This window comes from Phalacrocorax carbo, chromosome 19 (assembly GCF_963921805.1).
Source record: "Phalacrocorax carbo chromosome 19, bPhaCar2.1, whole genome shotgun sequence".
NCBI lineage: Eukaryota > Metazoa > Chordata > Aves > Suliformes > Phalacrocoracidae > Phalacrocorax > Phalacrocorax carbo.
In genome coordinates, this window is record NC_087531.1 from 1,239,637 (window position 1) to 1,264,941 (window position 25,305).

Consider the following 25,305-nt stretch of genomic DNA (forward strand, 5'->3'; position numbering starts at 1 on the left):
TTGCAGCATGCACACAGGCACTGCAGCTTGCACACACATGTTGCAGCATGAACCCAGGCCCTGCAGCATGCACACACGTGTTGCAGCATGCACCCAGGCACTGCAGCGTGCACACACGTGTTGCAGCATGCACACAGGCACTGCAGCATGCACACACGTGTTGCAGCATGCACCCAGATGCTGCAGCATGCACACACGTGTTGCAGCATGCACCCAGACGCTGCAGCGTGCACACACGTGTTGCAGCATGCACCCAGACGCTGCAGCATGCACACACGTGTTGCAGCATGCACCCAGGCACTGCAGCGTGCACACACGTGTTGCAGCATGCACACAGGCACTGCAGCGTGCACACACGTGTTGCAGCATGCACACAGGCACTGCAGCATGCACACAGACATTGCAGCATGCACACACGTGTTGCAGCATGCACCCAGACGCTGCAGCGTGCACACACGTGTTGCAGCATGCACCCAGGCACTGCAGCATGCACACACGTGTTGCAGCATGCACCCAGACGCTGCAGCATGCACACACGTGTTGCAGCATGCACACAGGCACTGCAGCATGCACACACGTGTTGCAGCATGCACCCAGACGCTGCAGCATGCACACACGTGTTGCAGCATGCACCCAGACGCTGCAGCGTGCACACACGTGTTGCAGCATGCACCCAGGCACTGCAGCATGCACACACGTGTTGCAGCACGCAGGTATGCATGCATGCATGCAGTGGCTGTGGCAGCACATGCGCTGCCCTTCCTCGAGGCCCTGAAGCGGGAGGAAGGCTGCTCGCCGCCCTGCAGTGCTCGCGGCCGAGGCCGGGCAGGCTCCCGGCCGTAGCGGCACAGCCACGGCCCCCATTTACTGCAGCTTTGGGGTCTCTGACGCCGCAGGGCTCGGCCTCGCCGCCCCCCGCAATTAAGGACTGTCCTGGGTGGGCGGCTGGTGGGGTGCGGGGGGGTGCGGGTGCCTTTGCGGGGTGGGGGGTCGCTTCCCTCCGCGTGTGGACATTCGGTGGCCTCTCCTTCCCCACCCCGTGGGGAACAGTGGGTGCGAGGCTGCAAAGCCACCCCCTCCCTGGGCATCTCACCGGGGTGGGGGGATGCTGGGGGTCCCGGGCCAGGCCGGTCCTGCCGCGGTCCCTCATTTCCCCGGCCGTGCTGGAGCCGGTTCTCGGGGATGCTGAGGCTGGAGGATGCTCATGGCAGCAGGTGTGGGGGGCCCGGGTGGGATCTGGCGGTGGGGCCAGATCCTGCACCGGCGTCAAGCGGCCTCGTCTCTCCACGTGGTGCTGGCCGTGCTGCGTCACAGCGGCGAGGATCCGGCCCTCCGTGCTCCGAGTCGTTTTCAATTAAAACAAAAATACCCCGTAATAATCCACAGAGGGGTTTTTATTTCCTTCCCTTTTTTTATTTTTTTTTTTTTTAAATCTATTATGAGGAGCTTAGAGATGGATGTAAAAGCGGCAAGGGACGATTTGAGGATTAGGGATCGGCTCTGTCCTGGTGTGACGAGCAAAGAAAGGAAAATCCCGCCGGGGCCGGCAACGGGAGGCTGTGTCCGGCGGGGTTGGCGGAGCTCGAGGGGTCACCGCGGTGGCGACGCCGCTGGCACCGGCAGGGAGACCCGCGGTGCCCGGGAAGGGGGGGACGGGGGGTCCCGGAGCAGACCCCATGCTTCCGCCGCGCTCCCACCCCGCTCCCTGCCTGCCCGCGTCCGGTTTAGCATAAAAGTCATTTTTGGTTTGGGCCCCCCCGTCTGCTGCTCCCTCATTTCCAGGCAGCCGATAACTGTCCTGAGCATCAGGGAAACCCACCGGCTGGGGACCGATAGCTGTGCAGGGTGAGGAGCGTTTAACCCCCTCCGCCAAGGGTAATTGGCTTGTTTACCGTTTTCCTGACCCCAAAAAGACAATGAAATTGTGCACAAAACCAATAGATTTTAGCCACATGCCTGCAGAGAGCGAGGCGATATAAATAAAATACAGACAGGGATTCGTGCGGCGGGGATGGGTAATGGATTCGTAGCGTGAGCGGGGACGTGCCGGGGCTGTCGGGGGGTCGGGACGGGATGACCCCCCTCCTCCCAGCCCCACACGCATCTCACAGCGATGCTTGGGGTGGCTTTTTGGGGGCTCATTCTGGCTTGACTGGAAGCCGCCCCGTCGCGCTGGCCAGCCCGGACTGCGGCGCCGAGGCTGATTTTTCAGAGCTGCTTTGGGTGAAAAACCCCCAGTCTGGGGGAGAGCGGCTCCGCGGCAGCCACCGCCCCCGGGGCAGGCTCAGGGTGCGGATTTGGGGGGACCCAGAGCATCCCTGGGAGGGCTCATCCCGCACCCCTGCGGCGGGCGCCGAGCTGGCACCCTCGGAGCCCCCTGCTCACCCTCTTGCTTTAACGCACCACCTCTACTTATTCTGCTCCTGTAACTGTAAAATTGATTTTCTTGCAACAAGACGCTTGTCTTTCACCACTGAACGCACCCAAATGCTCCAACATAAGACACTGGCAATTTTTAATTAGTTTCCTTTCTACCTCTTGCCTCCCCGAGCAGGCATGTGGAACCGGAACAGGGGAGCCTGAAAAGGAGCAGGATCCAGAGGTGACAAAACTACTTTTTATTCTTGATATGATTATTAATAATACACGCCGTTTGCCTAACGAGGCAGGAGCGCGGGAGGGCAGGGGTAAGCGGCACCAGGCGCGGGGAGGTGGTTCGCGCATCCTTTGGCTGCAGGGCTGGGGAAGTAGCTCTAACCACCGTAATCTGTAAATATTACCCTCGCCGCCAGGCCCCCCTCCCCGAAAAGGCCCACCTGCACCCAAAGCAGCCCTGCTCTGCCCCCGGCCGAGGCGGCGACCCCCGGGGCGGAGGGGACGAGGGTGTCGGGAGCCCCTCGAAGCGAGGCGCGGGCACACGTGGGTGCTGCCAGCAAAGGACCGGTTGAAGGCGCAGCACTGCACATCAAGCCCCCCGATATCGAGCCTGGTGTGATTAAAGCCTTAATGGGTGCTTTGCAGGGAGCCCGGCTGCTCTGCTGGGCTCCCACCCTGCCCCCTGCCACCCCCTGCCCCCACCAGCCCCCTGCCCCCACCAGCCCCCTGTCCCTGCCCACCCTGCCCCCTGCCAGCCCCCTGCCCCCTGCCACCCCCTGCCCCTGCCACCCCCTGCCCCCTGCCAGCCCCTGCCCACACCAACTCCCTGCCCCTGCCAACCCCTGCCCCTGTCACCCCCTGCCACCTGCCAGCCCCTGCCCACACAAGCCCCTGCCCCTGCCAGTGTCCTGCCCCCTGCCACCCCCTGCCCCTGCCACCCCCTGCCCATGCCACTCCCTGCCCCCTGCCACCCCCTGCCCCTGCCACTCCCTGCCCCCTGCCACCCCCTGCCCATGCCACTCCCTGCCCCCTGCCACCCCCTGCCCCTGCCACCCCCTGCCCCCTGCCAGCCCCTGCCCATGCCACTCCCTGCCCCCTGCCACCCCCTGCCCCTGCCACCCCCTGCCCCCTGCCAGCCCCTGCCCCTGCCACCCCCTGCCCCTGCCACTCCCTGCCCCCTGCCACCCCCTGCCCCTGCCACCCCCTGCCCCTGCCAGTGTCCTGCCCCCTGCCACCCCCTGCCCCTGCCACCCCCTGCCCATGCCACTCCCTGCCCCCTGCCACCCCCTGCCCCTGTCACCCCCTGCCCCCTGCCACCCCCTGCCCCTGCCACTCCCTGCCCCTGTCACCCCCTGCCACCCCCTGCCCCTGCCACTCCCTGCCCCTGTCACCCCCTGCCACCTGCCAGCCCATGCCCACACAAGCCCCTGCCCCTGCCAGTGTCCTGCCCCCTGCCACCCCCTGCCCATGCCAGCCCCTGCCCATGCCAGCCCCTGCTAACCCCTGCCCCTGCCAGCCCCCTGCCCCTGCCCACCGCTGCCCCGGCAGCCCCCTGCCCCTGCCACCCCCTGCCCCTGCCAGCCCCCTGCCCCTGCCCACCCTGCCCCCTGCCAGCTCCTGCCCCTGCCAGCCCCCTGCCCCACCAGCCCCCTGCCCCTGCCCTTGCCAGCCCATGCCCCTGCCAGCCCCTGCCCCCTGCCAGCCCCTGCCCACACCAACACCCTGCCCCTGCCCACCCTGCCCCCTGCCCACCCTGCCCCTGCCAGCCCCGTCCCTGCCAGCCCCTGCCCCTGCCCCTGCCAGCCCCCTGACCCGGCCACCCCATGCCCATGCCAGCCCCTGCCAGCCCCTGACCCCTGCCAGCCTCTGCCCCTGCCACCTGCCAGCCCCTGCCCCCTGCCACCCCCTGCCCCTGCCAGTGTCCTGCCCCCTGCCACCCCCTGCCCCCTGCCACCCCCTGCCCATGCCAGCCCCTGCTAGCCCCTGCCCCTGCCCCTGCCAGCCCCCTGCCCCTGCCCACCCTGCCCCCTGCCAGCCCCTGCCCATGCCAGCTCCTGCCCCCGCCAGCCCCCTGCCCCTGCCCATGCCAGCCCCTGCCCATGGAAGCCCCCTGCCCGCACACCCACGGCCTCGCAGGGGGTGCTGCGAGCCCCCAGCTCTGGGGGGGGGTGTCCTGCAGGCACCTCATGCCCCCCGAGGGGCTGCACTGAAGCCACAGAAAGCCTTGGCCGATGCTGCAGGGAAGCGTGCGGGTGAGGCGCCAGCGCCACGTGTCCCCACCGAAGCCCTGGCGGAGGTCGCTGCCGGTGCTCCCGGCCGGAGGAGACCCCTGGCATCCCGTGGCACCCCCAGCCCCGCTCTGCACCCGCTGTTTCCCCTGTGACTTCCCCAAAAACGCGTGGTCAGCTGAGCCTCGCGGGCAGCGGCGGGGCGGGAGAGCCGGCTGGACCCCCAAGCACCCCGGTGCCGGGCAGGGCCGGGGTGGGGGGGTCCCCAGGAGCGGGTCAAGGTCAGAGGGGTGCCAGGAGACCGCAGACCCTTCTGTCCCCTCGGCGGCACGGGGTGCCGGCAGCGCTCATGCGTGAGCACACGTGCGTGAGCACACGTGCGCGCCCAAACGAGCGGCCCCCAAAAAAAAGTTACTGGGGGGGTGCGAAAAGGGGGGGGGGGGAGAAGTAAAATAAAGCAAAGGAAAGTCCCGCAGTCTTTTGCCTTGTCAGTTCTCCGTCTGCTGTCACTCAGCCGCCGAATTCTCCTTCAAGTTGTCATAGCGAGGCTGGCGGGGATTATGCCGAGGCTCTGTCCAGAATTGATTCATGTGGAACGCGTGCTTGACGAGCGGAACCGCTGGTGTGAGCGGGAGCCGCTGAGACCCCCTATTTTCCCACCTTCCTCAGACAATCTGGTATTGTTTGGCCGCAGCCTTAGTGATCCCTGCGCCGGGGCTGTGACTGACACAGCTTTGAGGCTCTAAGGCGTATTTTGAATTTCTAAAACCTCTCAGGAAGTCCCCGGGGTGCCTTCTGCCATTGTCTTGTTTCTCCTTTCGCCTTTTTCCCTTTCCACCCCAACCCCTCCCGCCTCCCCCGCTGCCTCCTCCCCCTTTTTTTTTTCCCCTTCCTCCCCCTAATTCCAGGCCCTACAATCCCTAACGCAACCCAGTTTTTTCTTCCCCGCCATGTTTACGCTCTGACTCTCTCTGGAGCCGCTCAGCCAGTGCGCAAACACGATTTAAAAAAAAAACAAGGATAAAAACTAAATAAAGCTCTAAAAGTTCCCAAATCCTTGATCCGCTGTGGAGAAGAAGGGCTTTACTTGTTTGCTTTTAATCAGCTGACACAAACCCTGGGATGTGTTCAAAAATAATAATAGAGATAAAACTTTCACCTCATCTATGGCACGCTCGCGTCCGTCCCGCCCCGCTCCAGCCGTCCGTCCCCGCAGAGGCACCGTCCCGCAGGATCGGGCCGAGGGGTTTCCATCCCGGTGAAGGGTTCCCACCAGGAGCCCCCAGAGGGGTGCAAAGCCCCCGACCCCCGGCAAAGGACCGGGCTGTGCCCGGCGCGGGGTCTGGGCTCTGCGACCCCCACCTTGGGCTTTCATGCACCAGGACCACCGAGCTGGCCCGGCCCCGGCCCCTCGCATCCCCCGGCCTCTCCTGGGCTTGGCACTGTATAACCATTTCCCATTTCCAGTCTTAATCTTATAAGAATGAATTGAGAATGACCAGCGTAAATACACAGGTGCCACTGGGAGCAGAAACCACTCTTTAATCTCAGATATGAAAACAATTCCCTGCTCCGCTCGCTAGCAATCAGCAAGTGCTATCAGTGCCGCGCTCTCCCTGGGAACAGGAGAGCTTATAAATATGAATTAGTGCAGAGAAAATCTACTCTCTTACCTAAAGCTAAATGTTATCTGGGTCCCTTTCCAGCAGTGGCTGACATTTCCAGAGTGCTTTTAGTCACATCTGCGGAAGACAACTCATTTCTTGTGGTTTTTTTTTTTTTTAAAAAAAAAAAAGGGAAGAGAGGGAGAAAGGAGAGAAAGGGGAAGCGGAGGAGGAGCGGGAGGAGGACGAGCAGCAGCACAGGGAGACTCTGCCTTTGTTTAAAGAGGGAAACGCTGGATGCCTGAGCCTCCTCCGGGAGGTGCCGGGTGGGAGGCCCTGCCCGGGCACCCCCGGCTCCCCGGGGAAGGACGGGACAGACGGACGGGGCGGACGGGGCGGACGGGGCAGCCGAAGCCCCGAGGCAGCGGCACAACGTGCTCCTGCCTGAGCGAGGCCTCGAAACACGGGTGCTCGTGGCTGGGGCGTTGAGCAGCCCTGGGGTGGCTCCGAGTGCTGCCACCCGCCTGCCCCGGGGTGCCGCTGGGGGGGACACGGGGAGCGGGGGGCCTCGCCCCGGTACCTCGGCGTGCGGCACCGCGCGCAGCCCACGGCGGTGATGGCAGCCGGGACCGGTGCATCCCACGGGGGTGGGTGCCCACAGCCCCAGCACAGACCCCCGTCAGGGTCACCGAGGCGAAGCCTCCCCTCGCAGGAGGGGGTCCCGGGAGGCGGCAGGTCCTGCCGGGGTTTGCGGGATGGCAGGTCCCTGCCCAGAGTCTTGGTGAGCCGTGGCCGGGTCACCTCCTGCTGTCAGTGGGGCTGGAGCAGCATATGGGCCGCCGAGAGCAGCAGCGTCTGGCCCGAGAGCAGGGGTCGGTGCCTGAGACAGAGCTGGCAGCGCCCCCAGGGGTGCCCTGAAAATGGGGAGGGTCAGCACCTCTGGCCCTGTGCAAGGGTGGGCTGTGCTGCCCTGCCGGAGCTGGGGAAACTGAGGCACGGCGTGGGAAATGCTCCCGCAATCCCGGACAAGGCGTCTCTTTGGAGAGAGGGGAGGGTGCGAGGATGGGGCAGGGGGGTCCTGGGCACCAGCAGCAGCAGGAGCTCAGCCCGGGCAGCGTGTCCCAGGCTTGCTCTGCTCCAGCAGCATCCCGGCCGGCTGCGTCTCTCCCACTCGCCTGCTCTGGGTGCACGAGGGACCCCCGCATGCTGCTGCTGCACCCCAAAGGGCCCCCCGCCTCCACGGGCCGGTGCTGCTGCCGACGGGGAAGGATGCGGCCCCGCAGCGGGGCTGCAAACCCCATCCCTCCTCCCAGCTCTGATCCCCGCTCCCTGCGCAGGCTGGCCTCTCACCGCAAACATACCTGCGAGGGAAGGAACTACAGACCACGAGAGTCTCTAATAGGATGCTTAAGCCGTCTTTTAGGTTTTTAATGAGCGGTTCCTGGCAGGAATGCTAAACATCACTAGGTAGACAGACCTGCCTCGCTGTCAGGCGGCGGGATGTGTTTCTGTGTCCTTGTCTGGCTTAAGTGAGCTCTGACCTCATTTGCTTCGTGCCATTCAATTAACAAGGCGAGCGGTGCTGGGAGGGGGGGGGAGATGCCAGGGGGAGTTTAACCGTATGTATTAATTTCCATTTTATGTTCCAAACAATTGCACATCGCTCAGTGGCGGGAGGCGGCGGCCGGCCTCTCTCACAGGTACCATTCCCAGCCGTCGCTCTGCCCGGGCTGTGCTTTGCCAGAGACGCCCCCAGCCCAGCGCCAGGGGCTTGGGGGGACCTCGGGGGTCCCTGCTCCGGTCTCACCACCCCATCCTCCGCCCAGGGACTTATCGGCGCCCCGCGCAGCCCCTTCGCCGTACTTCGGTGGATGCCCCTCCATCTTGTGCTTCATCCGGAACGTCGATGGCAGCGCAACGAGACAGAAATGATTTGGAAAAGGGCGAGAGAGGGAGAGAAACGTTTCCCAGGGTGTTAAAAAAAGCGACTTCAGGCACCTAAATTTATGCTGCTCTAAAATGGATTTTATTCCAGTGTAATGAGAGAACAAAATAATTAATTCCTCTCCCGCAGACAAAAGGCTGGAGGCTTTCCTCCAGCCCCGCGTTGGGAGGCTGGGCTGGCTCCCGGGGCAGCTTTCCCAGGGCCGGGGCCGGATCCTGGAGGTGCAGCCCAGCCCCTTCCCACAGGCTGGGGGCCAGGCCTGCACCCCAGGAAGGTGTCCCGGCTGGGGATGGGGGGCTGCAAAGGGCAGCCCCCCTCCTCCTGGGGCGGACGTGCTTGTGGGGGGCTGGGGTGTGCAGGGGAGGGGGCTGCCTGGCTGCCGGTGCAGCCCGGTCCCGTCTCCCGCTGCCCAGGCTGGGCCCGCTCTTCTCAGGGCTGGGGATGAACAGGGGGATCGTGCTTGTTCTTGATGAAGTGATAAATATTAATTATGCAAACCAGGCTCTTCCAGCCCACCCTTGTCTCCACAACATACCAGGACAGGGAGAAACAGGGGCAGAGTCAATTTATTCACTTATCAGGTCACTCCCTTTAAGAACATCCTTTTCAAAAAAGAGTTGCTACTAGGCTAGATCAAGCAGGGCTGAGTTTGCCTCCCTCAGATATGATAAAATATTCTAATAAATACTTGGGAAGCCCGTTTCAAGGAGGACGTTTTGTGCCAGTGAGACATCTGTGGCAGGTCCTTTTGTGCGGGTCTCCCATCCGAGCCGTGGTGGTGGGGGGTCTGCGTGGGGTCCCCAGGGGCCCTGCCGGCATCGGCACCCATCAGTCCCACGTGGAAGGTGGCTGCCCTGCAGGATGCCCTCCCTATTTCCAATTTTTAATAGTAAAACAGGAAAATCCGCCTCTGGCTCACAGCTCTGTAGAGGAGGGCTTGAAAAGGAGCCCCTCTCGCCCGTGGCGAGGGCAGCGGTGGATCCCGGCCACTGCTGACGAGGAGGGGGAGCGGAGAGTGTTGCTGGACGCCCCCGGCACGTTGGATATCGGAGCTGACACCGCCGGCGTGGTGCGGCCGCGGGCTCGCCTGGATTTGTTTCCTCCCCTCGTACGTACAGGAGAAACCTCCTGCTCGGGTCTCTTTGCTGTGGGAAACACAAAACCCCACGGGGTTCCCGAGAGCATAGACGGCCCCAGCCACGGAGCCAGCTGCACCCCAGCCCTAGCCCCATTCCCATCCTGCCCCTGGCCCCATCCCAACCCCAGCCCCAGTCCCTCCCCAGTCCTAGCCCCATTCCCAACCCCATTCCCAGTCCCTCCCCAGCCCTAGCCCTATTCCCATCCCATCCCTGGCCCCATCCCAACCCCATCCCATCCCTGGCCCCATTCCAAACCCATCTCTACCCCACCCCAATCCTATACCCATTCCCACGCCACCCCATCCCTGGCCCCAGCCCAGCCCCACACCAAATCCCACCCCAATCCTACTCCTGTTCCCATCCTATCCCAGCCCCAGCCCCAATCCCACCCCAGCCCTACCCCTGTTCCCACCCTGTTGCTGGCCCCAGCCCACCCTATCCCCAGTCCCACCCCGTCCCACCGCACCCACAGCCCCACCTCACCCCATCCCCACCCCAATCCCCCCTTCCCCCCCGCACCCATCCCCTCAACCCAATCCCGCCCCAATCCCAATCCCAGCCCGCCCCTCCCCTCCCCCCTCCCGCTCCTCCCCCCCGCCCCTCCCCCCGCCCCCCGCCCCCCGCCCCGCACCCATCCGGCGGCCGATGGCGTCACCGTGCGGCCGCGCCCGGCAGCGCCGCGTCCTCCCGGGGTGCGGGGCAGGATCCGGCCCCCGGGACCCGGGCGGGGTGGGGGGATGCCAGGCTCCGGGTGCTCCCCGGGGTGCGGGGCAGGAGCCGTCCCTTGGCACCCGAGGGGGTGCCGGGCGCTGGGTGCTCCCCGGGGAGCGGGGCCCGATCCGGCGCAGTCTCCCCCCCCCGTCCCCCCCCCCAAGCCTTTCCGCGGGGCCGGATCCCGGCGCTGGGCTGCGGTTGATGGGGGGCGGCTGGAGCGTGGGGCGGGGGCGCGGGGCCGCCCTGCGCCCCCCGACCTCCCAGCGCAGCCCGGGGCCGCGGGGGGCCGGCGGGGCGCGGTGCAGTGGCGGCGCCGGGCCGTGGGGTGGCACGGCCGAGCCAGCCGGGAGAGCGGCGGCGGACGGGGCTGCTGCCTGGGAGGGTCCCCCTGCACCGCAGCCCCGGCCCCGCATCCCCACCCTCCTCTCGCCCTGCATCCCTGCATCCCTGCGGTCCTGCATCCCTGCATCCTCCCATCCTTGCATCCTCCCATCCTTGCATCCCTGCATCCCTCCATCCTCCCACCCCTGCACCCCTCCATCCTCCCACCCCTGCATCCCTCCATCCTCCCACCCCCGCACCCCTCCATCCTCCCACCCCCGCATCCCTCCATCCCCGCGCCCCAGCGCTGCTCAGCACCCTGCAAAGCACCGCAACGCGCTGAGCCCTAACACCGCTTGGCAGCACGGGCCCGGGGGGAGGCTGCAGCTGGGTGCAGCGCCAGCACCGAGGCGTGCGGGGGCTGAGCGGCCCCCCGCACCCAGCACCCACCTTCCGCACAGCCGCCCCGCGCCGGGGATGAGGCAGCACCGAGGGGGACACGGCTCCGCCGCGCAGCGACGCCGCAGCTAACGGTATGTGCCGGGTCCCCAAATCCGACCCGAATATTAACGGGGTTGCAAAGATTGAGGGGCTGCGAGGCCCCGCGGCGGGAGGCGTGCTCCCCAGGCTGGTGGGTCTACTTGATGTCGGGGTGGTTTTGGGGGTCAGTGCAGGAATCAGGGTGCAAATACCCCAACATGCCAGTCCGTGGGGTGAAGCCTGGGTCCTGGGTGCTGGGTCCGGCCTGCCGGGCTCTGAAAAGCCACGGCAGCCCAAGAAGGATGGGGACTGGGCGAGAAACGGGGGGAGTGTGGGAGCCTGGTGTGAAAAGCTGGGAGGGGGCACGACATTGGCAGTGGGGGGGGGTATTCTCTCCAAAAAGGCAGCGTACGTGCTTGGTGGGAAGGAGATTTGTGGCTGCGACTTCATCACGCTCGATAATCCCGAGCACTGCTTTTTGCTGGGCCATCTGGGCGTGGGGGCAGCGAGGCGGGGGGGTCTGAGTCTCTTCTTCCGAGCAGCTGGCGGGAGCTCGCCGCCCTCGGCCCACCATGCCCTCCTCCAAGACCGGCAGCGAGTACTGGATCGATGGCTCCCACCGCGAGACGGCCCTGGAAGATTTCTACGTCGTGGGCCCTGAGCTGGGACGGTACCGGCTGCCGGGCGGGGGTCTGCGGGGGCATGTGTCCCCATCGGGGCAGGGACTGGCCTGGTGGGAAGGGATGGAGGGATGGAAAAGGGGGATGGAGGGATGGATGAAGGGGGGAATGGAGGGAGACCCTGTCCTCACATGTAAGCTGGGGCTTGGGGTCTGTCGTGAGGCTGCAGCAGTGGTTTCGGGAGTGCTCACTGAGGGTTTGCAGGATGGGGCCCAGGTTCCCCGTGCACGTGGAGCTGTATGTTTCTCGCCCCCATGGAGGGGAGCGGGTTTGTGGTGAGACCCATCTCCCCTCTGAGCAGCCCAAGGATTTGGGGAGGTGGGCGATGAGCCTGGCACGGCGTGGGGCCGCAGAGGGTCCGTCCTGGAGCAGCCCCCTGCAAAGGATGGGTGGTGGGAGCCCCAGCAAAGGGATGTAGCCCTGGCAGGGATTTATTCCCAGGTCTAGATTTATCCCCCTGGGTCAGGAAGCCCCACCGTGGGTACCAGCTGTGTCCCTGCAGCCATGGGGCGTGCGGTGGCACCGATGGGAGCCGCCTTGGCAGACACCAGCTGCTTGGTGGAAGCTCTCATGACATATTTATTAGAGGTCCTACTGTAAATCCTTATGGGCAGGGACCATCAGGGCTGGCTTGCTGGGTCCCACGGGTGCTGTGTGCCATTACCCGGGGCTGCCCTGCCAGGAGACACGTGTTTTAAACCTTCCCGAAGGCAGTGCCCATCTCTGCTTCCCGGCAGGTTTGCCCGCGCCGCTGGCACACACTGCTCCGGCGCTGCCATCCTCCGCGGCAGCTCGGCCCTTCCCCAGTCCTCGTGGGGTGCTGGGATGCGGCGTTTGGGGGAGCCCAGGGCCGGTGCCAAGTGCCCGCGGGCCCCGGGAGGCTGCGGGTGCCCCAGGGGCCACGACGCATCCCAGAGATGCCCAGGCCCAGCTCCCGCGTCCTGCGGAGGAGAGCGGCACCGCTGGCACCGAGGAGCTCCCGTGCTGGGGATGCCCCCAACCAGAGGGCAGGTGACAAGGAGTCCCAGTGCCCCCAGGGCAGGGGGGTGCATGGGGGTGCTGGGAAGCTGCGTGCGGGAAGTCTGGCCATCCCGTTTGAGGGGTCTCCGGGCTGTGCCGGCAGGGAGGAGGCGGTGGTGATGGTTCAGGCTGGGCCAGCCCCAGCCATCTGCAGGGTTTCCATCAGCAGAGGAGGCTTTGAGCCTGAAAAACTGCAGCTTTGGTGAAAGCAGGTATTAAAGGCTTCTTAGCGAGGTGTGGCCAGGGTCAGCTCAGGGCTGGGCAGCACGCAGCCCTGCGCAGACAGATGTAGGACAGAGAGCCAGGCTCTGAGCCCCCAGACCTCCTTCCAACCATCCACCCATCCAGTTTCAGCATCCAGGTTTAAATCAAACCCATCTCAGTCTTGGAGCCGTCCGCTCGTGGCTGCACGCCCGGCGCGTTGGGCGCACGGTGCGATTTCCCTTCGTGCCTCTCTGCCGTGGGGCACCGAAACCGCCGGAGCCGCCGTGCCGGACCGCGAGGTCGGATCCTGCTCTGGCCTTAGAAGCCCCAGGGAGCCGGGGGTGGACGGAGGCAGCGCGAGGTGGCCGTCCCCACCAGCCGTGCTGCCACGCCGGCGGGCAGGACCCAGCCCGACGCGCGCCGGGGGTGACTCGGGGCAGCCTGGGGGCTGCTCTCGGCTGGGGCGGCGTGGCCGTGGGCAGCAGCATCCAGCCGGGGTGCTGCCTCGGCTGGGGGTTCGCACCGTCCTCCCCGTGGGCCGGCCCCGGCGCTTGGCAGGCTGCACGTGCCCCCCGCCGCCGGTCCGGGCTCTCTCGGCAAATCCCATTGTTTGACATTTTCCAGTTCATCTGTAAAGCAAATGCAATTATCTCCTGTCGCAGTCAAGGTTGATTGCGGATATTTATGTGAGGCCTTAAGCAGCAGCGAGCGGCGGCTGCCGGGGCCGGCGGGGCGAGGGGCTGGGGTGTAGCGAATGCTGGTGCAAATCCAGCCGCCGCCGTAATTGGGAGCGTGTGAGGGGCAGCCGGTGCCGCGCTAGAGGCACAGCAGGCTGCTCTGCATCCGAGGAGCAACCCCAGCACCTCCTAAACACCAAGCCGAGGGCTTCTAAATGATCCTGTTAGCAGCAGGAATCAGGCTGCAAATCGTCCGCGCAGAAAAATCTTGCCGGGTGGTGGGAGGGCAAGAGGCGCTGGGATTCAGCCGTGGCGAGGGGGTGGAAGGAGGAGGAGTGGGGTCCTGCCCCTGCGCCCAGGCCGGCTGGGAAATCAGGGTAAGAACCAGGCACCCGCCGCGCGCAGAAAGGCGGCGGCAGGGCAGGGTGGTGCTGGTTTACTGCAAACCACCCGGCGCGTTTGGCAACCGGTGCCGGCCGTGAGCTGAGCCCCGGCTGCGGGAGGGCTGCTGGAGCCAGGGGAGACGCTCGTGGGTTTTTCCTCCCACTGGAGCCACGATATTGTTGCAGTCGCAGCAGTGGTGATGCCATTTTGGGTTCAGGTTGAAGCCTTCTGCCCATTTTCCTGAGCTGGGGAAGAGGAGGGTGACGGCCACCTCTCCCCTCCGAGCCTGAGCAATGAGTTTCCAAACTGATTTCTATTTGCAAAATAAGATTTCATGGAGGGTGTTAAGCAAAAGGAAGAAAATGGTTTGAAAATGGCCAAGGTCTAGAACGGCCGGGTTTTGCTCGCCCCACAGCATCCCCAGGCCCCGCAGCATCCCCAGGCCCCGTGGTACCCGGCTCTGCCGTTGCCATGGGGATGTGATTCCCAAGTTCAGCTGGATGAGTTGCAAAATCCGCTCTCGTTTTCAAAGCAAATCTCTCTTTCACAAGAGCGCCCCGGGGAGCGCTGGCGGCGCCGGGGCGTTCGGCATGTGGTGCTGCAGCAAAAGGTCGCTGGCAGCCGCGCTGTGGGTTGGTCTCGGTCTCAGGGGAGATTTTGGTGTGAAAACGGCCCCCCGGGCACATGGGGCTGGCCTTTCGGGGTCGGTGCTTGCCTGGGCCAAGGGCACGGGCAGGCGGGGAAGCCGTGCGCCTCGAGGCAGAGCCTGAACTTGGTCCCAGAAGACGGCAAAGCCGAAGAGCAATAAAACGTGGTCGATTACTTGGGGGCGAGAATTAATCTGCTTCGAGGAGCCAGGCAGTGAAGATGAAATTGCAAATGAGCCCTGTAATGGCCTGAAGCGATGGGTTGATTTCACTGTCCAGTGGTTAGAAAATGTTATTAACTAGATCTAAAAATCACTGGCAACCAAGGGGCATTACCAGGGGTTTAATGGCAACGATCCCTCTTGTAACTTGGAGCGGTTTAACCCGGCGGGGAGGATTTGTGGCGGCGCAGGATCGTGTGCCGTGGCCTCGCCGGCACCACGGGGACGCGGCCGGGGTGGGGACCCTGGCATCGTCCCTGCGGGCCCCGCTGGGCGCGTCCTTGCGGCAGCGAACAGGGAGAGGGAGGCTCCATCCTGTCGTGAAAGCCGCTTAAGGATTTAAACCCCCTGTAGGACTTGGTTTTAATTAAAACGGCTTTACCCGGGAAAGCTGGAAACGATGCGGGGAGCGGGGTGCAGCGGGGGAAGATGCAGGCTGAGCTCCCAGGGTCTGGCGCTGGTGGGGGGCATGGGGTGAGCGGCCACCTCACGCGCCTCCGCCCTCCCGCAGGGGAGCCACCTCGGTGGTGTACAGCTGCGAGGAGAAGGGCACGGGCACCCCGTACGCCGCCAAGATACTGAAGAAGACGGTGAGTGTCGGTGGGTGGGGGGGCTGCAGGGTGGGGGGTGTGGTGTGAGGGGTCTCTGCTCTGCTCCCAAAGCACCTTGGCACCCGTGGGGCATCGGGATGGGCACGGGGCTGTTGGCCGGGCATCGCTCCCATGCTCCGGGGGTCCTGGATGGAGAAAAGCACCAGGGTTTGGGCTGGGGGTGCAGCAGGCTGGGGTGGGGGGTACTGGGTGCATGAGAGGGGTTTCTGCATGGCGGGGGGGCGGACGCAGACCCGGCAGCAGAGGTAACGCCACTTCCACGTGTCTCTGCTTTCCAGATTGACAAAAAGATCGTGAGGACAGAGATTGGGGTCCTGCTGCGGCTCTCGCACCCCAATATCGTGAGTATGACGATATTTCAAGGGAAACCCTGCCTGCACCCCACGTCCCCTCCCTGCCTCGCAGACGGGCTCACGGGTGCCTGGGCCTCGCCGTGGGGCGGTGACCCCCTGCTCGCTGCCGCGTGAAACTCCTGGTGTTTGCAGCGCCTTCGAGCTCCCCAGCTCCGATACCGAGGGCCGGGGCCCCCCCCACCGTCCTCCCCCCGTCCCCTGGCCTGAGATTTCCATTCGGTAAGCAATTTCCATCGAGGAGATCAAATGAATACCACAGAAAATTGCCCATCTGTAATGAATCCTGCAAGGGGAGATAAAAGGGGAGGACGGGGCCGCGGGTGCTGGGCACCGCGTCCCGGCCGCGGCTGGCCGACGTTTCTCTTGCTCAGCGCTCGGGGGATAACGGCAGCTCGGCTGGAACGATTTGCAACGCCCAGGAGCGGATCTAATCACCGCCAGTGTCAGCAGAGCCGGGGCCGCCGTGTCGGCCCCTCCGCAATGGCAGGGGCCTCGGGGGCTCCGCGCCCCCCGTCCCTCCGCCTACCAAAAAGGCTTATTCCCGGCTGTTTAGTTCCACCGGCAAATTGCAAAAGCAGCTCGGAGACGACCTGAGTTAAAGAAATAACAAAAAAAAGCCACCCGGCAGCTGCTGCTGCCGCGGCGCTGGGGGCTGGCCCTGCAGAGGTGCGATAGACCCCCCTCCATCTGATTTTGTGGCCAGGACGTCGCCGGGACGTCGCCGGGACGTCGCCCTGCCGCTGGCTGCTGCCGCCCAAGCTGCCGTGTTTTTGCAGTAGGGCTCAAAACCCCGGACAGGGCTGCTTCCAGCCCAGCCCACGTCAACCCTCCCTGGAGCAATAAGGCTTTGCTCTCTGGAGGAGCCCCAGCGGGGACGTCCTGCCCGCCCAAGGTTGTCCCAAACCTCAGTGCAAGAGATGAAGCCAAAGGAAGTCCGAAAATTAGGATGATGGGGGCAAACAGGATGGAGCTGGAGCGTCCCTAAGCCCCTGGGCCAGCTCGGCATGGGCCTGCCTTGGGCATTGGGGTGTCTCAGCATTTCGGGGCAATCAGGAGCTTCAGCCTTTTCCACGGCGACGCTCCCCCCTCCCCAGGGACGTTTTGGGGATCGCCCGCCCCGATGCTCAGCCGCTGTCGGCCGTGGACGGGGAGAGGCTCCTCTCCGATGCGTTACCAGAAACGCAACAGAAAACGCAATTTCTGCCCTCCCTCCTCCTTCGCCCTCCAGGCAGCGGCACCACGGAGACGCGGAGGAGGAACCAGCTGGACAGTTTTAATACTTAAATCACCGAGTTTTCCGTAGGGTTCTTCTCGCTCCCAAGTTCAAGTGATTTTTCGAAGAGGAGATGCTCCGTTTCATTATTTACGGTGGTGCCGTCTGCGCGCTCGCTATCGTTCAGCACCAACCTCAACAGCGGCTGATAATAGGATTGTAAACTTTTGAAGTTAATAGGAAAATTATAGTGCTTCCGTGTATTATTATAATGCAATAAGCTGCCACATAGTGTCTCTCACCCTGCGGGGTATCACGGCTTGTCACCCAGCCTATGAAGGTAATGATTAAAGCCCCATGAAATTCGCAGTGTCACAAAAGTCTTAAGAAGCATGAAATTCTCTGTTTTCCATTAAAAAAAAAAAATAATGCATTTTGACGTAGTTTTAAGAGAGACCTGTTAATTCCAGATTCGCTGCAGTGGCACAAAGGTCTTGTGCAGACAAGCTCACCTCGCCTGGGAGCTAAAGCACAAAAATCAGGAGAAAAACCGCTGTTTCTTTAGTGCCTCTTCCGCAGCAGAATGGTCCAAGGGATGTTTGCAAAGGCACCCAAGGGGCCCCAGGGCCCCGGTCCCAGAGGTGGCTTTGGCCCCCCGGGGCTCTGCGCGTCCCTCCTGCATCCCCGCCGATGCAGATGTGCAGGATCCGGCCGGGAGGGACGAGGGCAGGGCTCTGCCGGGGGTCGCAGGGCTGGACGGAGGCGCCCGAGGTGCCAGCGCAGCCGACAAAGCTGTGAAATTAAAAAGCTTTCGGTGAGCTCCTCTTCCAGCTAATGAGCTTGGAGACTTGAAGAGGGGAAAGGCGCCTCTTCCCGTTCCCAGCATCAACTTTAACGCACAATTAAGGGAGCAGGGCTGTTCCAGTTAAAAAAATTCCTGTTCAAACAAATAAAAAAGGGAGGGAAATGTGCCGCTGCGCCGAATAACCCCTTACAGCCCGGCGGTCGCGTGCTCCTCCTGGCACAGCCGGTCTCCGCGTCCTGCATCCCTCCTGTCGCCCCTTTCAGATCAAGCTGAAGGAGATCTTCGAGACGCCCTCCGAGATCGCGCTGGTGCTGGAGCTGGTGACGGGAGGAGAGCTCTTCGACAGGTACGCCGGCCCCGCGGTCCCCGTCCCGCTCCTAACGAGGAGGGACAAATCTCACCCCGATGGTGCAGGGAGGATGAGGATGGGTAGGGTTGATGCACGCTATGGTTGGGGGGGACGGGGAGTGAGGGGGGGGTCGGTGCGGGGCAGGGCACCGCCGCGCTGACCCCCTGTGCCCGCAGGATCGTGGAGAGGGGTTTCTACAGCGAGCGGGATGCGGCCCATGTCGTCAAGCAGATCCTGGAAGCCGTTTCGGTAACGTGCCCCCGGCGCGACCCCCCCGCACGCACCTGGGGGTGGCCCAGCGAGGAGGTCCCTGCGGGGTCCAGGGGTCTCGCTGCAGGGGCTGCACCCCCCCTGATACCCCCGGGGAGCGGCACCTAGAGCCGCACCACCCCAAACACCCCCAGGGAGAGGCACCCAGAGCCCACCACCCCAAACACCCCCAGGGAGAGGCACCCAGAGCCCACCGCCCCAAACACCCCCGGGGAGAGGCACCCAGAGCCCACCACCCCAAACACCCCCAGGGAGAGGCACCCAGAGCCCACCGCCCCAAACACCCCCGGGGAGAGGCACCCAGAGCTGCCCCGTCCCAAACACCCCCAGGGAGAGGCACCCAGAGCCCACCGCCCCAAACACCCCCAGGGAGAGGCACCCAGAGCCCACCGCCCCAAACACCCCCGGGGAGAGGCACCCAGAGCCCACCACCCCAAACACCCCCAGGGAGAGGCACCCAGAGCCCACCGTCCCAAACACCCCCAGGGAGAGGCACCCAGAGCCCACCGCCCCAAACACCCCCAGGGAGAGGCACCCAGAGCCCACCGCCCCAAACACCCCCAGGGAGAGGCACCCAGAGCCCACCGCCCCAAACACCCCCAGGGAGAGGCACCCAGAGCCCACCGCCCCAAACACCCCCAGGGAGAGGCACCCAGAGCCCACCGCCCCAAACACCCCCAGGGAGAGGCACCCAGAGCTGCCCCGTCCCAAACACCCCCAGGGAGAGGCACCCAGAGCCCACCGCCCCAAACACCCCCAGGGAGAGGCACCCAGAGCTGCCCCGTCCCAAACACCCCCAGGGAGAGGCACCCAGAGCCCACCACCCCAAACACCTCCGGGGAGAGGCACCCAGAGCCCACCACCCCAAACACCCCCAGGGAGAGGCACCCAGAGCCCACCGCCCCAAACACCCCCAGGGAGAGGCACCCAGAGCCCACCGCCCCAAACACCCCCAGGGAGAGGCACCCAGAGCCCACCACCCCAAACACCCCCAGGGAGAGGCACCCAGAGCCCACCGCCCCAAACACCCCCAGGGAGAGGCACCCACAGCCCACCGCCCCAAACACCCCCGGGGAGAGGCACCCAGAGCTGCCCCGTCCCAAACACCCCCAGGGAGAGGCACCCAGAGCCCACCGCCCCAATCACCCCCAGGGAGAGGCACCCAGAGCCCCACCACCCCAAACACCCCCGGGGAGAGGCACCCAGAGCCCACCGCCCCAAACACCCCCAGGGAGAGGCACCCAGAGCCCACCGCCCCAAACACCCCCAGGGAGAGGCACCCAGAGCCCACCGCCCCAAACACCCCCAGGGAGAGGCACCCAGAGCCCACCGCCCCAAACACCCCCGGGGAGAGGCACCCAGAGCCCACCGCCCCAAACACCCCCAGGGAGAGGCACCCAGAGCCCACCGTCCCAAACACCCCCAGGGAGAGGCACCCAGAGCCCACCGCCCCAAACACCCCCAGGGAGAGGAGTTTTCCCGCGCACCCAGAGCCCTCCGAAGGCATTGCTGGTGGAGGTGCCTCTTCCAATCTGCGTTTGGGGGGGATGAAGAAGAGGAGGGAGGAAGCTCAGCACCACTCTGCATCACAGGTTGGCTGGAGATGTGGTTTCTATGGCAACAGGAAGGTTTAAAAATGGTAATTCATAACAGGAACTGTCCTTCCCGTGCCCTGGCACTGCAGGTGTTGAGTGTTTCCAAAGAAATAGTTGGGCGGGTTGGTCGCGTGTTCATGCCGGGTCCCGGATCGCTGCGGCCGCCTTCGGCAGACGGGGCTTCCCTGCCCCATCCTCCCCTCCTTCATCCCTGCTTTCTCTCTCTCCGTAGTATTTGCACGAAAACGGAGTTGTCCACCGCGACCTGAAGCCGGAGAACCTGCTCTACGCAGACCTGTCCCCCGACGCTCCCCTTAAAATCGGTGGGTTTGTCGCGACCCCCACCCCGCGGGGGTTGTGGTGGGATGGAGGGTTAATGGCACCTCTCCCTGACGGTGGCACCCCTCCCCTCTGTGTCCCTCCAAGGTGACTTCGGGCTCTCCAAGATCGTGGATGAACAGGACACCATGAAAACCGTCTGCGGGACGCCGGGGTACTGCGGTGAGCGGGCGAGGAGAGCCCAGGGGGGTGGGAGGGAGACTCGGGGAGGCTGATCCCTGCCTGAGGCCGTGCACAGCTCGGTGCAGGGATGGCAGATGGCTGCGCCGGGCTCGGGAGGTGCCGATGGTGCCCAGGGGGACGTTCCCTTGGCTGTGAGGTTCCCACACCGGTCCATTTGAACCCCAAACTCTTCTTCCAGCCCCTGAAATCCTCCACGGGTGCCCGTACGGCCCTGAAGTGGATATGTGGTCCGTGGGCGTCATCACCTACATCCTGTGAGTAACGCTGGCGGGGCCCCGCGGGCGACGCAGCCGCGGCGGCGGGGACGGTTCGCACCACCTCAGCCCACCGCGAGCAGCCGGCAAACGCCGGCACGGCCGCGCCACGGGGCCCGGGCAGCGGCACGTAGCTCCTCTCTCCCGTGCTCACAGGCTCTGTGGCTTCGAGCCTTTCTTCGACCCGCGGGGGGACCAGTACATGTACAGCCGCATCCTCACCTGCGACTACGAGTTCGTGTCCCCGTGGTGGGATGAGGTTTCCCTCAACGCCAAGGACTTGGTGAGCGCCGGGGCTCGGGGCTGCCAAGTATGAAGCCTTCAGATCAATGCTTGTAAAGATACCAGAACGAGGGGCATTTAACAAATTAGGCCGTTTTGTGTGACTGAAATTGGTTACAGGTCAGAAAATTGATCGTCCTGGACCCCCAGAAGAGACTGACTGTCTACCAGGCTCTGGAGCATCCCTGGGTCACCGGGAAAGCCGCTAAATTTGCTCACATGGACAGCACGCAGAAGAAACTGCAGGAATTTAACGCCAGGAGGAAACTGAAGGTAAGGTGAAAAAGCCCCGTTAACCCCCGGGGGGTGGCTCGTGTTTGCCTCCCCTTGTGCCAATGGCTGGGGCCACCGAGAGCCGCTGTCGGCGGGTTTTAAGGATCCCCCGGGCAGATAAATGTTTAGTGACACATGGTGGCTCCTGGAGGGGGTGAAGGGCGATGGAGCGGCGCCTTGCAGCTGCTGCCGGGGAAAAGCCGTGCCCAAGGGGCAGAGCTGGGCTTCCCGGCTCGGTCTGGCTGAAGGAGAGGCACCACCTCCCCTTCCGCGTGCGCCGGGGGCTTGAGCGGCATCGAAGGGGAGAAACAGGCGCTAATAACTGCTCGCGTCGCTGTGCCTTTGCAACAGGCTGCCATGAAAGCCGTGGTGGCTTCCAGCCGCTTGGGCAACCACGGGCACCACGACTGCTCCCGCAGCGGGCGCAGCCAGGGGGGTCCCCAGGGCGCCTGCCTGCCCCAGGGGACGGCGACCGCCGGCCCCGAAGCCACCGCCGCCGCGGACCTCGACGCCTTCCGGAGCGACTGCCCCACCGTGTCCAAGGTTCCCGTGAACGGCGCCGGCTGCAAGAGCTAACGCCCTCGGCGCCGCTGCCGGCTCGCCACAGCTTCGACAAGCAATATCGCGCTGACCCTCGGACGCCGAGGCGGGGAGAGGCGGGGGAAGGCGGGCGGGACGGGAGCGCCCCCAGCGTAGGTGTGCGTCGGGAGCCCGTGGTCTGTCGTGTGGAGCATCCTTGTTTAGTGTCCTGTTGCCAGTGGAGTCGTACCTGGTCGCTGTGAGTGTGGTGTGTCTGTAGGGACCCGACGGAGGAAACGAGGCTGGTGACTCGGTCTTCCAACAAATTAACGGTTTTGGCCACTGTGGCGGGAAAAGATCCCAAGTGGCTTAAAAACGAGGCGCAAACAGCAAAAAAAAAAAGGATTTATTTCACCTTCCCTACGAAGGCAGTAAGTTGTCCTTACGACAGGGTTTTCTAAGTTCCTGTAAATAGTCCCGAAGGGTTTATTTGCTGAGGGGAGAGGGTGCGTCCCGGTTATCGCCATCGACGGTACACCTACAGTCGCTATCGCATCCGCAGGACCCGGCCGTAAGCTTGCTGCTGTATTAGACGAGGTTTGTAGGAGCCTTTGAACCCAGCTTTGATCCTATCCGGAGAAAAAGTGTTTGCCAGTGGTTCCTTTATTATCTCTAGACCGTAGACGACCTCTGCTTGATTCGTGCTTTTGTTCCACTCCAGTTTCGTTTCTTCCCACGTCCAGTCTTGCTGTGGGGACGTGATGGTGGTAGGGTCGTCACGAACCGGGGACGCCGGCTCGCCCAGCCGCTGCGTTGGCGTTCCAGGTTCCAATTTACGCGACGAGTTTTAACGAAGAACGACGCGACTCTTGCTACGGTGCGTTGTAAGGCTTCGTAACGTAACGGTGCTGTTGTTTCCCGAGTGAGGACAAAGAGTTTGTACATAATTTGTTTGGTTTATTTATTTTTTTTTTAAATGAATGAAATCAGTCAACAAACTTCTTGAAAAGACATTTTTTGGGCAGTTATTTACCAAGCCGCAGGATAAGCATTTGCAGATTTTAACAGAGAACAAGTAACCAGGCAGGAAAAGCCATATTACGCCTGTGGGATTACAGAAAGCCGGGCGGCCGCTCCGCAGCGCCGGCTGCCGTGATCCAGCGCGAGGTTTGCTGACCTGAGGCGATGACCGCGACCTGCAGCCTTTGCCGTTCGGGCCGTACACGTGTAACGATGTGTTTGGGCAAGAAGAAGCTCAACTGGAGAAGAACGAAATGCGTACACGAAGTTAATTTGCCCAGGATGAGGATGTACAACCCAGTTGATAAAGGAGGGGCGGCAAATGAAAATTAGTATTTTGCTGGAGCCGAAAGCTGCCGCTCCAGACACGCGCTCGACGTGGAGGGCGGGTCAGCGGGTCACAGCTGTAATCAGGAAGGCAAAGGTAACACAGAGACTCTCGTATTTATTTACAGCACAAGCATAAATCATAAAGACTACGTGTAAGGGCTGATCCGTACTGCATGAAGCTCATTTATTGCTTGTAAAGCCGAGCACAGAGGAGAGATTGGATGTTCAAGAGGGTTTTTTAACTGGAAAAACATCAGGTCTCGACTAGAAATGTGCTCTTTTCTTTTTTTTAACTAACAATCATAGGTTCAATGGGGAAGCAGAGGCACAGCAAGATTTCACTCTGGAGAAAGCAAACGCTAAGAACAAGGGAGAATGTTTAGGAAAGGGAAAAATTATTTATTTTTCTTTGCGTTTTGCAGGCGGGGCTGTTGTTTTCTCTCTTTTTTTTAAATATAGAGGGCTGAACCTTGCAGTGTGCTGAACTCCGGGCTTTATCCTATGCTTAGGGTGACGCTCTCTCTCCTTCAAACTACATAATGCATCCCGGTTTACTCCAACGGGGCCACAACTCCAACTTTAACCACGTTGTTTACTAGCTCAAGTCTTAAAAGACTATTTTATATCTTTTGACACTAATTTAAACCCCTCGCGGGACCAGGCCAGAGTGCTCAGCACACCCAGAGCCTGTGAAACAGAGATAGGTGCTGGGAAACGCTAACGTTGCCCGGCCCGCAGACCACCCCTGCTCCTGCGGAATGGAGGGAAATGAGGGATCAATTAGATAACAGCGAGCAAAAAAGTGTCTTCCGTGATGGAAGGCACCCAAGGGAAAACTGTGAGCAAAAATAAAAAGGAGTTTGCCTCTTACGTTATGTCAACAAAGTATTATTCCACAAATACCAGTACTTAAAAGGTAGGGAAAAAAATGTACTCCTGGGAGTAAAGCTAATAGGAGCTGCCAGTTTGGTCTGTGTACCATTTTCAGAATGTGTTTTAAAAACTTACTACTTCGGTATGGTGGTGACATTTCCCATATTGCAGGTATTTATAAAGACGTATAGACAGCTAATAAAGTATCAAACATGTACCGCGGGCTCTGTTTTTAATGTTGGTATCAAAATACAAGGGCTGAAATTTGACAGAGCCAAATAGCAGCTTGCCAGAGGCCACTGTTTCTTCTGGTTTTTTTTTTTTAACCCATTTTCATAGAGTTTATTTTGAGGCTCTGGACAAGTAACCACGCTACCTACCTGCCGCTCTCCCCAGGGCTATGGCTGTTTGTCCTGGCACTGTTGGACTGACAGGGACCTTCTGCTCGTTTTGCCTTAGCGTAAACATGAGCCAGCCTTTCTGAGCAGGGCCTGCGTTACACAAGGACGGTTGGGTCTGCAAAGTAGTCACCTAAAAGAAAAAAACCAACAACCCAAAACAAGACAAATCACTTCTAATACTGAATTTGAAATAGCACCTTTGGCGGAGGCGCTGGGAGGGGTGTGGAGCCCCTGCCCCAAGGGCTGCGCCCGGTGCGCGAAGGGCACCGAGGGGGAAGCACAGAGTCATGGAACTGTTGAGGTTGGAAAAGGCCTCTGGGATCATCGAGTCCAACCCCCAACCCAACCCCCCCCAGGCCTCCTAAACCATGGCCCCGAGGGCCGCGTCTGCACGGTGTCTGAACCCCGTCCCAGGGATGGTGACGCCCCCGCCTCTCTGGGCAGCCTGTGCCAGGGCCTGACCCCTCTGGCAGGGAAGACATTTCCCCTCACACCCAACCCAAACCTCCCCTGACGCAGCCTGAGGCCGTTCCCTCTCGCCCTGTCACTGGTGACTTGGGAGCAGAGGCCAGCCCCCCCCTCACTCCAGCCCCTCTCAGGCAGCTGCAGAGAGCGAGAAGGGCTCCCCTCAGCCCCCCCTTCTCCAGGCTAAACCCCCCCAGCCCCCTCAGCCGCCCCCCAGCACACTTGTGCTCCAGACCCTGCCCCAGCCCCGCTGCCCTTCTCTGGACACGCTCCAGCCCCTCCAGGCCCTTCTTGTCCCGAGGGGCCCAAACCTGAACGGGGCGGGGGCGGGGCCGGGGCGGGGCCGGGGCGGGGCCCCCGGGGGGCGGAGCGGGCACGGTGCAGCCCTCCGACGTGACGTCGCCACCATGACCCTGACCCCCCCGCCCCGTTGCCATGGCGCCCGCAGTCCGTGTCGCCGCGGTTACGCATGGGGAAGGACAGATGCCCCGAGCGCTGACGTCACCGCCTAGGTGGGAGAGGAAAGGACG

General features: G+C 63.0%; 1 protein-coding gene and 1 long non-coding RNA gene across 2 annotated transcripts; one reads left to right on the forward strand and one right to left on the reverse strand.

The window, feature by feature from the left end:
* The first annotated feature begins 9,948 nt into the window (after nt 1–9,948).
* Nucleotides 9,949–24,126, forward strand: LOC135316404 (calcium/calmodulin-dependent protein kinase type IV-like). The gene is made up of 12 exons (XM_064469709.1): nt 9,949–10,860; nt 11,350–11,477; nt 15,152–15,230; nt 15,530–15,592; nt 17,886–17,968; nt 18,148–18,220; nt 20,069–20,159; nt 20,263–20,337; nt 20,537–20,612; nt 20,769–20,895; nt 21,015–21,167; nt 21,519–24,126. The coding sequence occupies exons 2-12, from the start codon at nt 11,380–11,382 to the stop codon at nt 21,741–21,743; spliced, it is 1,143 nt and encodes a 380-aa protein (XP_064325779.1). The 5' UTR covers nt 9,949–10,860; nt 11,350–11,379; the 3' UTR covers nt 21,744–24,126.
* Nucleotides 16,727–24,903, reverse strand: LOC135316418 (uncharacterized). The gene is made up of 4 exons (XR_010375758.1): nt 24,290–24,903; nt 19,729–23,110; nt 17,813–18,281; nt 16,727–17,609 (listed from the first exon to the last, which is right to left on the reverse strand). It is a non-coding gene; the product is annotated as an uncharacterized LOC135316418 (long non-coding RNA).
* Nucleotides 24,904–25,305: the final 402 nt, after the last annotated feature.

What these genes read in the sequence shown, in the direction of transcription:
- LOC135316404 (XM_064469709.1), top strand. Translation starts at nt 11,380, where the DNA reads ATGCCCTCCTCCAAGACCGGCAGCGAGTACTGGATCGATGGCTCCCAC. An exon ending in CCAAGATACTGAAGAAGACG is followed by an intron (nt 15,231 to 15,529) that starts GTGAGTGTCGGT and finishes TCTGCTTTCCAG; the next exon opens with ATTGACAAAAAGATCGTGAG. An exon ending in CGACGCTCCCCTTAAAATCG is followed by an intron (nt 20,160 to 20,262) that starts GTGGGTTTGTCG and finishes TGTCCCTCCAAG; the next exon opens with GTGACTTCGGGCTCTCCAAG.